Source organism: Pleurodeles waltl, chromosome 7, assembly GCF_031143425.1.
Source record: "Pleurodeles waltl isolate 20211129_DDA chromosome 7, aPleWal1.hap1.20221129, whole genome shotgun sequence".
Lineage (NCBI taxonomy): Eukaryota > Metazoa > Chordata > Amphibia > Caudata > Salamandridae > Pleurodeles > Pleurodeles waltl.
Window position 1 is genome coordinate 1058881025 of NC_090446.1, and position 14610 is coordinate 1058895634.

Here is a 14610-nt window from a genome sequence, read left to right on the forward strand (position 1 = left end):
CCATTTAAAGCTAGGCTATGTATTGCAAAGCTATAAATTACATGTCTGATGGTCATAGAAAGGTCCTTCTCAAACATCCATATCCCCACCACTACCCTACTGAGTCAATCAAATTACGGAACAACACATACCTACAGTCAGGTGAAGTACTGATTGATGAGATCTGCCCGGATGTCTCCACCTTCATCCTCATCACTGTCATCCTCACTTGGCACGTGGCATTTCTGCATTCTCACCCGGTGGAACTGCTGGCTCCCCCTCATCAGGGATGTAGGCAATCTGATGCCCCAGGGTGAGGTTGTGGAGCATGCAGAAGGCCACAATGATTTGAAACACTTTGGCGGATGAGTAGAGGAAGGCTCCACAAGACTTATCAATGCTACGGAATCTTGCCTTCAGTCCGCTCCACAACACACCTTGTCCTTCCATGGGCCTCATTGAAGTGGACTTGCCCTGGTGTGGTTGAGTACCTCACTGGTGTCAGCAACCCGGGTCGCATTGGGTGGCCAGAGTCTCCTGAAAGGAATCGTTAGATGCGTGCATAAATAAATCTTGGACATCCTTACATTTGGCAGCAGACATAGGATACTAACCCACATGACATGTGACTTACCGACCAGCCAGGCCCTCTCTGGGTACTGTTGTGTCATCAGCTCTGGGATGGTGCTATTCTGCATGATGAAGCCATCATGGACTGAACCTGGGCACACTTGCACACACTTAGGAAATGCAGAGGTCTGCCAAAGAGACTACTTGGACATTAATGGAGTGGAAGTTCTTACGGTTCTGATACACCTGTTCATTAGCATGTGGAGGAACCAAGCTACATGGGTACCATCAATGGCTCCCACTAAATGCAGGATATGTGCCATTTCATAAAAATCTGCCTTCACATGGGCCAAAGCCTTACTTTGTGGAACTCCAATGTAGCTGTCCTGGTGTTTTAACAATGCAGAGAGTCCATCCTTCAAGACCAGACTGAACATAGACTGGGACATGCCTGCAGTTAGGGCCACAGTATAGTGAAAGGACCCTGTGGCTAGGAAATGCAGCACTTACATGACTTATACAATTGGTGATATGCTATTTGGATACGAATGGTTGGCATCAGGTCTGGCTCCAACTGACGGCAGAGATCCATAATTGTTTGCATAGCCAAGCGGTAGATCTGAATGACATGTTGATCCTCCATGGTCTGCAGGTCTGCTAGTGGACGGTACACTGGAGGTTGTCTGATCATTCTTATTCCAGGGTAACTACCTGAGGGAAGATAAGAAGGTATGTCCATCACTCATTGTCTCGCTTGTAAGTTTCAAAACATGTTTCATATCATTTTGTGACATGGCATATGATTCAGTAGGAACATGGTACACAGTACAGACCAATGCTAATGATGTCACATTAGTGGAATCACATTCCCTTCTCTCAATTATGACATGGAAATGTAAACACATGATTCAGTGAGTCTCTGTTATATGGACATCCAACTATGCATCGCATAAAAAAGCAAAAAACTATCTAGCCAATTGCCAAGAGGGTGCTGACTCTGCCACTACAGATACCTTACTTTTATCTTATCACCATGACAACATGTCACTTCAATCTGGACATTCATACATGGGTAGTTAATACCAGCACTCCAGACTATGCGGTATATACATTTCTGACCTTGTGATGCATCTTGAAATTAACTTTTCCAACCATCTAAGGGCCTTAAATGCTGAATGCCAGGCCTACTGTACTGTACAATAGGAAACGACCGGCGACCTCCAGCAGAAGTCATCGTGGCGGTGGATACTACCGCTGTGGACACATTGCCATTGGAGCACACTGCTGTCTATAGCGGTCTAGGACCAATGGCAATGTCTGTCGGCGGTGACAGTCTCTTACATGGCAGACGTGACCTCGATCTCATACTTCATCTCTCACTTGAAACTGCTGCCAGCAAGACCTCCTGAGCTGCTGTGTACTGCTTCTGGGAGCAGTCATGCCACGTCCTACAGGTGATAGGTTCTTGCCTTCTTGCAGGAGGAGCTGGAGAAGCTGGTGGAGGCGGACATACTCCTGTATGGACAGCTCTAGGGTGCACCAGAGGAGCAGGTAAGTGCACTATGTGCACATATGCCTCATTAGCTAGACTATTCTTTGATATGCTAAGTAAAGGAAGATGGGCAATGTTTCGGACTGTGCCCTTAAAGTCCTTTGGGTGTTAAAGTTGTGCTAGAATGGGTGACTTCCTGGACATGTACTAATGTTTGGTGACAGAATTAGAGTTCTGAGACATTGTGGAGAGTGTGTCATGTATGCTCTCTGAGCCAACTTGTGACTGTTCATGGTTAGTGGAGGTGTAATGCCAACTGTGCCATGCGTTGGATGTCTGGCCATATGTGATAACATGACAGCTGGTGCTGGAGATGCATGTTGTCTGCCTGTTTCTAGCTCATATATGCCCTCACTGTATATGCTCATCTATTAGTGGAGTGGATGTTCAAGACAGTCTGTGTTTGGCTTGCTGAACTGACTTGTAAATTACCCTGCTTGTTTTAGTGTGGTACATGTGGACATGACATTCTTTCTGGTCTTTGTCATCCATGCGGGTCAACGTCCATCAGGATCTGGCGTGCCATCACCAAGAAAGTGTGGACCGGCGGAGCGCCCACTATCGGAAGAGGAGGGAGGACCTGAGACGCTGGGCCCGGAAGACCATAGAGGCCCAGCTGGGGATATCCTCCCAATGAGGACGGGGTGCCTCTCGGACCATGACCCCCCTAATGGCCTGCATTTTGGCAGTGGCCTACCCTGAGTTGGATGGGCTTTGAAGGCAGCGCTGCAGCCACAAGGAGGAAGTACAGACCAAATGAAGGTTTGCCCCTTTATCCAGTGAATGAGTGAAGGAACAGATGGTTAGCTCTGACAATATGGTACATGCAAAGTGTAACAGACCTTATGTGAACACACTGATGTACAATACCCATCTATAGCACACAGGTTTGTACATCCACATGTATTTTGAAACATGTTACTCAACTATTTTACCCCCTCTGTACAATGGCACATAATGGTGCACATATGACTGTGTCATATGTGCAGAAATATATTGCTTTTTCCACCCTGTTGGTTGTCAATTCCCACCAACAGGTTAATCATCTCAATGTCATAATGGTAAGGTGTGTAGGTCGTTGCTCACTGTCCTCTGCAATGTCTCAAGATTCATGTCTATGTGCTACATAAAGTCAAACATAATCAAGTCATCTCTAGTTTTCTAATGGTTTCTGATAAGTGACAGCATCATGTGAGGCTGTGATGTCCATCTGACATGTCACATGACATACAAGGTTAATATCTCACCTGTTGCAAGGTAATCCTACTTGGAAAGTGAGGGATGTACATCCACATTATTTATGATTTCTCATCAGAGTGAACATTTGGCATGTTGGATACCTTTGAGATGTTGCAACATTTATATAAGCATTTTATAGGCACACATATCTTGGTATCAGAGGTTTGAATGTACCCACCATGCTGATGTTCTGATAGTAGAAACTGGCCACACAGCTTTGTCCATAAGCATACTGTTGTAGGTATGATACATAGGCAATGGTAGCCTATTCACATCTATAGCCCGGGCAGTAATTTGTTAACATCATGTGTCAATGGAAAGGTAAAGTAATGACTCAACATTGGTACTTGTTATGTGTACCTGTTGTTGCTATGAAGGATATGTCAAATGAGGCCTGCCTGAGGCCTCATGTTTGCCACAACACCTATTTGGTCCAGTTGTGGAAGTTCATATACACTTGTGAGTAGGTTGGTTACTGTGTCCAGGCAGTTGGCTTGCATCATGGTTGGTGTACCAGTTATGTTAGCATCACATATGCTTTGGCTCTGGGAATCTTCCACAGACAGATGACAGACATGCCAGGTCTTATGTGGGGTAGTGATGTTGTTAGTCAGTCAGTGGCCTATTGATGGACTAATTGCATAGTTAGCTAGGTCTGATTCTCACCATCCTGCACAGTACAGTAGTCCATTTGATACTTATACTTTATTGGCAACTTGTTACTGTGCGTGGGACATTGGTCTGAGCTTCCTTGGTACTCATATGACTGATATTGTTCGATTTCTGGAGACCATTTTCTTATCTGCCTTTGTCAACATTGTATTGCCACTCCTTGGTAAGTCACCATTGGTGCATGTGTGTGTGACGTATTCTAACTCCATGACCAAAATTTGACACGTGTGACAACTTGAGGTGTTACATGTTGGCATGTGTCCATATTGTATGGTAGTAATGATGTGACATGAAGAAGGTATGGCTTGTTTGCACAAGGCTTGTTTGCCTTTCCTTTACAACATGTGTCATTGCCTGGTACATAACATCAGGAGAAAGTATTTGAGTGTTAAATATGTGTTCTGGATTTGTGGAAAGCTATTTCACATTTCTGAACTATTGCTTGAGAGGTGCTTGTCTATGTTGTTCTGGATAGAGAACCTGTATCAAGTGGCATAGTCACCTTGTCATGGTATGGTCAGTGTGATTGGTCACCTTAAATCATGGTATTGTAAGTGTCTGTTAGGTAGCTTTGCTGGTGTGTCACAATGTAGATTTTTAGGGGCATACATTATATTTTGTTGTGACATGGTGTTGGCACTATACTGGCACTTTCTGAGGGTGTTAGTGAACAGGATGTTATGAGACCTATGTGTAATGTAAGATCGAAGTGTTATCTTATGAATGTGATGACCCTACTTCACTATCTATTTTCAGCATCAGCACTGGCAGGCGAAGGAGATAAGGCACAGCTGAATGGGGAAGCTTCTGGCCTCTGGACCTTCAGTCACAAAACCACAGACACCGAGGGACCCAGTGGCTTGGAGGGCGAGGGGAGTGCCACGGGGAGACCGTATCCAATACATCTTCTTAGGAATCCTCCTCCAACGGTCACTCCCTAGTATGGAAGACCCATCTAGGACCACCCCAGTACCATCTCTGTCCACCACCCCCTATCTAGCACCACCCTTCTTGTAGCTCCCCCACCCAAGTTGACCGTGCCCACCCATCAAAGAGGGTGGGCATCTCCTTTGCCTCAGGGACCTCTGCCCCAGCCCCTGCTAGCCCTGTTGCCCTCAGTGAGGAGGCTAGTGACCTCCTGAGGTCTATCTTTTTAGGTCAGACGGCCATCGTGAATGCCATCCAGGGACTGGCAAGCCAGAGCCAAAAGAGCAATGTGTTCCTGGAGGGCATTCACAGTGCAATCTCTGGCCTACAGAGATCATTTCAGGGTCTGGCCTCCACACTGATGGCAGCCAGTCATCCCTTGTCTACCGTCCCCCCTCCACCTTCCTCTTCCCAGTCCAAATCCCCCCTACCCCGGCCCAGCCAAAGCACACAAACAGACAGGCATGCATCCACCTTAACATTCCAAGGGTAACGCAGACAAACATCAGCATCACAATACACACCACCAGCACGCACACAGACAACATCCACCTGCAGACATAGCAACAGTCACAACCTGCCCTAACACCCCCACCACCCACAGCATCACAGGCACAACACCTGACACCTGCAGACACCACACCAACATTCAGTGATCCAGCCACCACACCTATCATATCCACAGACAGCACCCCAGCAGACCTTCAGACATCTACCCTAGTCACCACACCCACAGACACCACAACTACTGACACGCCTACATGCAGCACATCCACCATACCTGCCGTCACCACCCCAACAAACAGCTTCCCACCCACCACAGCATCCCCCAGCACCTCCACCCCCTCAGCCCAAGATACATAAACACCTTCACTCACCCACCCAATAGACACCCACAAGCACACCTCCCACAAACACTCACCCAAGACATCCACACATAAAAGTCAAACTACCGCTCCCTCATCCTCATCATCCACACCTAAACCCCCATCTGATGACCGTCCCCGTGTGTCAAAAAAAGTTTTCTTTGCTGAGTTTAACCTTTTCCCTACTCCTCCTCCTCCCCGTGACACCCTTAAAAGAACTGTTTCCCTCCCCAAGGCCATCCCTTCCATCTCTAAGGTCTCCCCTAACCTCCCCTCCAAGCACCCATGCCCCTCCCCCAGCAAAAAGAAGTCCAGCCCTTCCAAAAAGGTCCATTCTCCTCCAAAACTAAAACCTAAAGTCCACCCTCCCAAGCCCAAGCCCAACCCCCCCCCCTCCTGTACCACCCCCAAGAATCCCTGAGGGGCGTGCCTGCCCCCTTGATGTCCCTACCTGTAGAGGTTACATGGTAGTCAGGAGTCAAGTAGGGGCACCATTATGTGCCTGTGGTGCTAATTAAATGGACTAGACTATGGCCCTGGACATTCCTATTTATTGCACATTTAAACACATTAAAGCCGACCAGTTGTTGGTCTTTTGGTTAGATATTTGTCCTGCATTTCCTTTCCTAGTTTGAGTTTTTCCTGGCTGTCATTGGTAGTGTGCCTGTATTTGTGTGTGTGTGTGCTGCTTGCCCTTCATGTCTTGTTAGAGCAGTATGTGAAGTTGTGTGCAGTGCTATTGTGCCCCAGGGATAGGGTGTGTGTTGTGTGATGGGTTATGTATATGTAGAAAAATATGTTGTTATCATCCTATTGTGTTGTGTTTGTGTTGATATGTGTTTGTTGTTGTGCTGTGTGGCTTTATATGTTTTGACTGTTTGAGTCTGCATGTATTGCATGTGGCATAATAGGTTTGATGTGCTGTGCGTGTGATGTATGTGTCGATTGCTAGGTTGTATGGTGGTGTAAATGTGTGTGCTCCATCACAGATGGTTGTTCATTGTGTTGTATGTGTGTCAAGTCCCTGGCCAGTGTTGGTTGTGAGTGTGTGATGTGTTCATATTTGTGCAGTTGTAGTGTTGTTGTGACGTGTTGGTATGTTGTATGGAAATGTGTGAGGCTGGGCCTGTGCTATGCTGTCATGTACAACTGTGTGTTATTGATGTGCGGTGTGTGTGTGTGTGCTGGCTGCAGTGTGTGTGCTGTGTATGTGTGGGTGTCTTTGATAAAGTATGTATGTGTGTCACTGTACTGTTATGTGTGCGTGCAGCCCTCGCATCCCTATGATATGTTATGTACCTGCACAGAATTTGACAATTTATAAATGTAACATGTGAGTGTGTGTACTCATGGTTGTTGTCGTCCTTGTTGGTGATGATTCCATTGTCCTTAAGCGAGCAGGAGCAGCGGGATCGATAGTCCATGGCAGCTCCGGGCATGTATGGCTTCCTGGAAGTGAGTGTCTCCTTTTAGACTGTTCTATTCTGCCTGGTGTTTTGTGGTGGTTTGACCGCGGCAGTTATGTTGGCGGTGTGCAACCCTGTAATGAGTCCGGCGGAAACATGGGCTCTGCTGGACGGTTTGTGTCTCCATTTGACTGCGGTGGTCTGTCCTGCCTGGGGGTGCTGGCGGTGCTTTGGCTGTCTTCTGTATCACCGCTGCCAAAGTAATAATTTGGTGGTATTCTCCGCCAACCTGTTGGCACTCAGACCGCCACCGCCAACATGGTCACGGGACCGGCAAAGTCGTAATGAGGCCCTAAGTCTTAATATATATATATATTAACAGTTCGCTAGCGGTCACTAGTATATAGTTATAGTTAGTACATAGCTGCTGCATTTCTATGGTTTTGAACCTAACTATAATGTCCCTGTAACCATTGTATTTTTTTGTGAAATAAAATATATGTGCATATATATATATATATATATATATATATATATATATATATATATATATATATATGTATATATACACACACAAATATATGTGTGTGTGTGTGTGTGTGTATATATATATATATATATATATATATATATATATGTATATATATATCCTGCTAATTGTTCCCAGTGTATGAGTCACAGTTTTATTTTCTCACAAAATAGCTTTGATACTTTTGTTGTGTTACTCTCGAGAAGGAAAGCGTGATAATCAGTACAAACTGTGCAACAAAAATGAATATCGCCTCACCCAGAGAAGTAAGTGTTTATATTAAAGCGAACCAAAATGGCAATACCAAAGCCATTTAAAACAGAAGAATTTAGTTTATTTTTCTGATGTGACAGCTTTCCTCAGGCTTGTGCAATAAATCCTATTGACCTGCTATGGAGCATAAATGCTTGCCAACAACAACGATTAGTGCATTTACTCATTAGTGCCATTGCACTGAGCACAATACAAATGTGGTTGGCGCTCGGCAGTTATTTCTAGAATTCATTCAATCAACGGATCCCTTTGGCTTTAAAAAGTCTTTGCTAGCGTTCGTACAGGTGTTTGTGGCTGGGTAGGAAGCACTTGAGTGTTCGTGGGCTTGGCTGGAGAAGCACATGTTGGGTCTGCTGGGAGTTAGGTGGCCTTTCTCAATCTCAAGAAGTCTGGGGGACGGTGTGGCGCAAAAACCATATTGACATTTACAGATCATCAACAAGATTTACAAATGTTCATTTAGCTTCCAATAGAGAAATCTATGCCCTATATCTTAGATACACAGAGCCACAGAGCTCAATTGGCATTCTGAAAGGCGAACACACAATATACTGACGTTGCCCAGCTTTGTATTGTCAACAGCTACGATATTTCTGGATATCTATATTTTGCTCATGATATTCTGGTAATATGTACCTCCAACACTGTATATGATGGCCTAACTAGACGTGACACTCAATATGAGATGGAGGGCCTAACTCTAGGACACCACACAACATTCCAAGAGACTTCTCTGCGAAATTCCGACCAATACATAAAGACCCGCTGATTCACAAGTCTGCACCAGAGCAGTAATACAAGTATTTTTTAAACAAATGTAATTTAGTATCATTCAGCTAAACGACCTGAGTTATTCAACTGAAATTATGTGCATGGTTCCTGTTGCAGTGGTTAGACTGTTGTACTGTGCCTTTCCGCCTACAAAACAAACACAAGCTAAAAATTACATGGTTAAGTGGTTGAATTAGTACACGTTATAAGCTCTCGCTCACTTTCGACATGTCTACTCATGTAAATTTGGTATTCTACAAATTATAACAGATTGATAAGAGAATTGACCGTCAAAATAAAACAACTAACAGGAACAATTAGGAATATGCCCGCCCTATCCAAACTAGTTCTAGACAAAGAACACATATGCATTGTGCTGCCAGTACATTTATTAATCTCATTATAGATCTGATTATCTTCGCACTTCGCAATGTCGAACAGTATACTGAATGTCTCCTTCCACAAGGAACTTTCATACAAACCAGCTCCCACCACATCTTACGGCACAGATCGTCAACCCAGATGAAACCATTCTCTCAGGACAACATAAAACATCACCCAGGTTATCAGCTCTCGCAGACTTTGGGGTGAGAGACAATCACCCCTTCACAGACGACATGAGTCCCAACTGGCAGAGCTATAACCTTTCCACTCCGTCCTCCACGCTGCCATCTGACAACGCTTAATTTGGTGTAACTCCTAACGCCTTTGCCGAGTTTGCTATTATTTGAAACCAATGAAGTGTACGTTACCGTCTCTTTTCGGGAGTAACCATCTCTTTAGCTAGCAAGAGTCACCTGCATTCGCCTCAACTAGTGGGAAGAGTACCTGACAATTTCCTTATGCACTGAGGAAGACAAAAAGTCCCTGGTGGCTGATGCAGGGGCTCTCATAGGGTACATTTTTGTTGTCACAGGCATTAGAAGCATCATGCGGCTGCTACAAATGTATTTTGTAGCACAAACTCGATCTTTACACGAGCACCAGTTACATTCACATCACACAAGATTGAAATAATAAAAAATAATTACCTAACCATATCTTCTTTCCACATGGGGCTGATTCTGTCAAGTACACCCAGCCGTCTGCTGCACTGAAGATCTGCACATGCTGGGCATGGGTAGCACCACGCACCTCAGCCAATGAAAGCAGCGCTCTTGTGCAGTGTATAATAGTAAACAGCTTAACAGCCCAGCAAGGATTGGCTGGGACAGACGAACACAGTGTGCATCGCAGACTGTGTCTGGTTCCTCATCTCCCTGACAGTGATGACTGGGAAAGCCTAAACTGCGCATTCCAGTCTGGCAGCAAGCAATATACCGGCCAACCTGACATGCGCACGTCAGATACACTGCTCCAGCTGGTCTTTGGAATGAAAACGTCTTGCAGCAGAACACCTCCTGTCTCCAAGCATAATGTGTTAGGTATAATTGCTGGCAGGGAGGGGGGTCAACGCCCTTAGCCCCTATGAAGAAACCGCTGCTTCAAAAAGTAATGGGTAGAATGCCTGAATTAATCTAAGCCACTGGTATACTCTGGGCTGCAGTTAGTCCATTGTTTCTTTGCCCACTAAGCCACCTCAGACAGGAACCAGTCACATGCAAACCAGCCTTAGTCCCACTCCAGTATGAACACTCCAGCCCAAACTGACAGGCACCATATTAAAGGGAACACCAGCAACCCTAGACCTGTTTCGGCCTATTTGGTTCGCATCAGTAGGGTGAATCTTGAGTCCTATGGCACAGTGAGGATGGGAAACACGTCTGGGCATACCTGTCACACTTACTGCATCATAAGAGGAAAACACATCCGGTCTTGTGTTCCCTGGGTTCTCGTTTGGATGGCACATGGCCTGACAATTTGGGTTGGGAGGTTTCTATGGAACTAGATTACCAGTCGTTTGCTGCACATGCAGAGTTGTGAAAGGTGCAGGGCAGTCAGTAATTATAGGGTTCATTGTAGTAGGTAAGGGTGGTCAGGGTTGACACCCAGAGCATTCTTCACTTACCGCAAGCTCTTGCTGTGACACCTCTAAGCCACTTAGAATCACTGCTTTCTTGGCAGTGACTTTACCCCGAGTGCTCTTCATTGAAAAAGCAAGAGCTTGGCATGCCTCATAAGAAAGGCCATTGGAAAAACAAAATTCTGTCTACTTGTCTTTTACTCCTTGAATATGAATTTGCCACACTAGCCAGTAAATCCACAACGATTTTAGCAAGAAAAGCTATTTCTAGAAAAAGTGGGTCAAAAGTTAATAAAAATACTGCATTTGAAGAGCAACACTGTGCCTGAATTTTTACAACAGTTAACTGATCATCTTTCAGCTACTACTTCCTGTGATTGGCAAATTTAAGGAGGTGGTTAATTTGCAGGATAGTCTAAACATTCCCATGTGATGGACTAGGCGGTGGAGATTTTAAGCCTGATTTAGAAATCGGCAGAGTGGAATACTCTGCCACAGAAGTGACAGATATCCTGCCTGCCATATCACGATCTCCATTGGAAATAATGGGATTGTAATACGGCGGACAGGATATCCATCAAGTTTGTGACAGAGTATTCCCTCCGCAAAGATCTAAATCAGGCCCTTTGTAGCAGGAAACAAAAACCTTAAATTACTAATCATAATACAAGTAGTGTCAAAGGAATGAGTTATTGTATTCATGGAAATATTTTGGTTTCACTGCACGCATACACATTGTGATTTAACAAACAATGTACTCAAACGAGCATTTCAAGAGGGGCCTCAGACTTCAGGGGAATCCCAAACATATCATACAGTGCCTCCCAGTGAGACAAAAATAATATAAAAAGCAGGTAAGTACAAAACTATTCTGGGGGCTGTTAATGAAAAGAGGAACCACCAGAAGCCCTGTAAGTAGAATTAGGTACTCCCTGAATTCAATAAAAAAAATAGGATATTACTGGAATGGACTAAATATGAAAAGAAATATAGTTCAAGAAGTATTAACATAAAGGCTTCTGCTGAGTACCACATTGTTTGTTTCAAACTATTGGACCTGACCCTTTTTTCACAGACATCTCCCAGAGTTTTGCTTTCTGCTGCTGAACCTGTTGGCATTAGGACCCTGCACACTTTACCACTGATAACAAGTGCTAAAGAGCTGGTGCTCTCTCCTTCAAGCATGGTCAAATTGGATTATACCTGATGGGCACATTTAATTTACTTATAAGTCCCTAGTGTTAGAAATGGGGTATCTGGTTGGCAGTCAGGTTACCCCCTGTCCAAGCAAGGACCCTCACTCTAGTCAGGGTAAGTCACACACAATCCAAATTATCATGTGCCCACCCTCTGGTAGCTTGGCACTGAGCAGTCAGGCTTAACTTAGAAGACAATGTGTAAAACATTTGTGCAATACATTATACAATAACACCAGATAGCACCAAACAAATACACCACGCAGTGTTTAGAAAAATATAAAATATTAATTTGATAAGATGCAGGTCAAAACAATTAAAATGCAATAAGTATATGTTGAGATATCACTGAAAAGTGATATAAAGTGTCTTAAGTCTTTTAAAAGCAAACAAAGGCCCTCATTACAACACTGGCGGGAAATCCCGCTTACTGCCATGCAGAAGACCGCCAACACACCGCCGCCGCGGCGGAATTCCGCTACAGCTATTACGACCCACAGCCCAGAATCCGCCAAAATCCAGACACCCACACAAGTGCGCCACACCAAAGGTCAGTGATAAACTGGCGATAACAAAACTGACACCGTCACACCAACAGAAATACGCCCACACTATCACGACCCACAAATCCACACAGCGGTCTTTCAACCGCGGTATTCCATTGGCGGTACACACCGCTGCGCTCAAAATACACACACATTTACAAAACACAACCACATTGGACAAATCGAAATACACACACCTGATACACATACACACACCACTCCCACACACTCAATACAATATAAAACACACACCCACATCACCCACAAACCCCTACGACAAAAATTGAGAAAGAAGCCCAGAGAGAGGCACCACAATCAACAACACTAGCATCCACAGGCACACAACACCATCACTCACACAACATCCACGCACCTCAGACAACACACACAAACACATCCCCTCACACATCACAACCGACACCACCTCACACATCACCCACACCACACCATGGCACCGCAAAGACACCCCAGGTTCTCAGAGGAGGAGCTCAGGGTCATGGTGGAGAAAATCGTCCGGGTAGAGCCACAGCTATTCGGATCACAGGTGCAGCACACCTCCATAGCTAGTAAGATGGAGCTATGGCGCAGAATCGTAGACAGGGTCAATGCAGTGGGACAGCATCCAAGAACACGGGATGACATCAGGAAGAGGTGGAACGACCTACGGGGAAGGTGCGTTCCGTGGTCTCAAGACACCAGATTGCAGTTCAGAGGACTGGTGGCGGACCCCCACCTCCTCCCCCACAACTAACAACATGGGAGGAGCAGGTCTTGGCTATACTGCATCCTGAGGGCCTCACAGGAGTAGCAGGAGGAATGGACTCTGGTAAGTCAAATCTTAACTATTACATCCCCCACCCTACCTGCATGCTATCACATACCCCACCATCACCCTCACCCCCATCACTCCAACACCTCACAAATATCCCACTATCACAACCCACACATCCCAACACCAAGCCCTGCATGCAACACCAAAGCATGGACACCCATCACCAAAGCATGTCCACTACATATACCCACACAGATCCCCAAACAATTATCACACAAGGTCCTACACAAGAATGCAAGCACTGGAATACAGGGTCACCCACCCATTGCACACGATGGTGCACACAGATGCAATAATCATGCCTTTACACTCTGCAGGACCCCTACCCAATGTCACCGGACAGGAGGTTCCAGACATGTCCACTCCCCCCACAGAAGAGGCCCACAGTGATGACAGCAGCTCTGTGCAACTGGATCAAGAAGACAAGCCCGGCCCATCTGGGACCTCGGGACAGTCGGTTACCCTGACACTGGCACAAGCCACCACAGAGCCTCCCCCCTCAGGAAACGCCAGCACAGCACCCACCCAGCGGGCCCATCCCACTGTCCCCAGGACACATCAAGCAGCAGTGTGTCCACCACTACAGGGAACCCAGGCAAACCCACCAACCCAAGAAAATCATGGACCTGGGGGCAGTGGCAGTGGGCACACGGTTCAGGGGACAGAGGAACAGGAAAACAGGGGAACTGGGAGGACTGCTGTGCGACAGGGGGAGGACAGGCCCAGGAAACCCACTCTCCACGAGGCCCTCTCCAACATCATGGGAGCGTAACATCATTCCCAGGAGAAGATGGCAACAGTACTGGTAAACTTTCAGGAGACCCAGCAGCTGCAGGAGGAACAGTATCTGGGGATCAGGGAGGAACTTAAGTCCATCAACACCACCCTGGTCACCATTGTAGGGGTGCTGAAGGACCTTGTGAACACCAGGAGGGACACTGTGGCACAACAAGGGGCCCCTGACACTAGCCTGGTTGATGAACAGCCCACCACCTCCGCCAGCACTAGTGGACAGGAGGCACAGCCACAAGACCACCACACCAGCACCCCACCCCCTGCGAAAGGAGAACCACCCCGCAAACGGTCCCTGAGATCCAGGACAAAGACAGGGAACAATGCCAAGACCCCCACCAGGAAATGAGACCCCCCTGAATGTCATCCTTCTGTCCCACTTCGTCACCCTGTCCATCCATCAACTGCCCTAGCTCCACTTCCTATGCCCCTTTGGACAATGCACCTGTAAAACAAATAGACTGAACTCTGCCATGGACAATCCTCCACCATCACCTC

The 14610-nt window shown here is 46.1% G+C and overlaps 1 protein-coding gene across 6 annotated transcripts in view; it reads right to left on the bottom strand.

The window, feature by feature from the left end:
• Positions 1-14610, bottom strand: part of ADAP2 (ArfGAP with dual PH domains 2) — a 486416-nt gene that overhangs the window by 178668 nt on the left and 293138 nt on the right. Inside the window, exon 1 of one of the 6 annotated variants that reach the window (XM_069199980.1) lies at positions 9816-9938. The exons of the other annotated variants lie outside the window; for them this stretch is intronic. Within the exon in view, the coding sequence (XP_069056081.1) occupies positions 9816-9838 (23 nt within the window). The 5' untranslated portion in view covers positions 9839-9938. Of the gene's footprint in view, positions 1-9815; positions 9939-14610 lie in introns of those variants that run through there. 6 annotated transcript variants of the gene reach the window in all.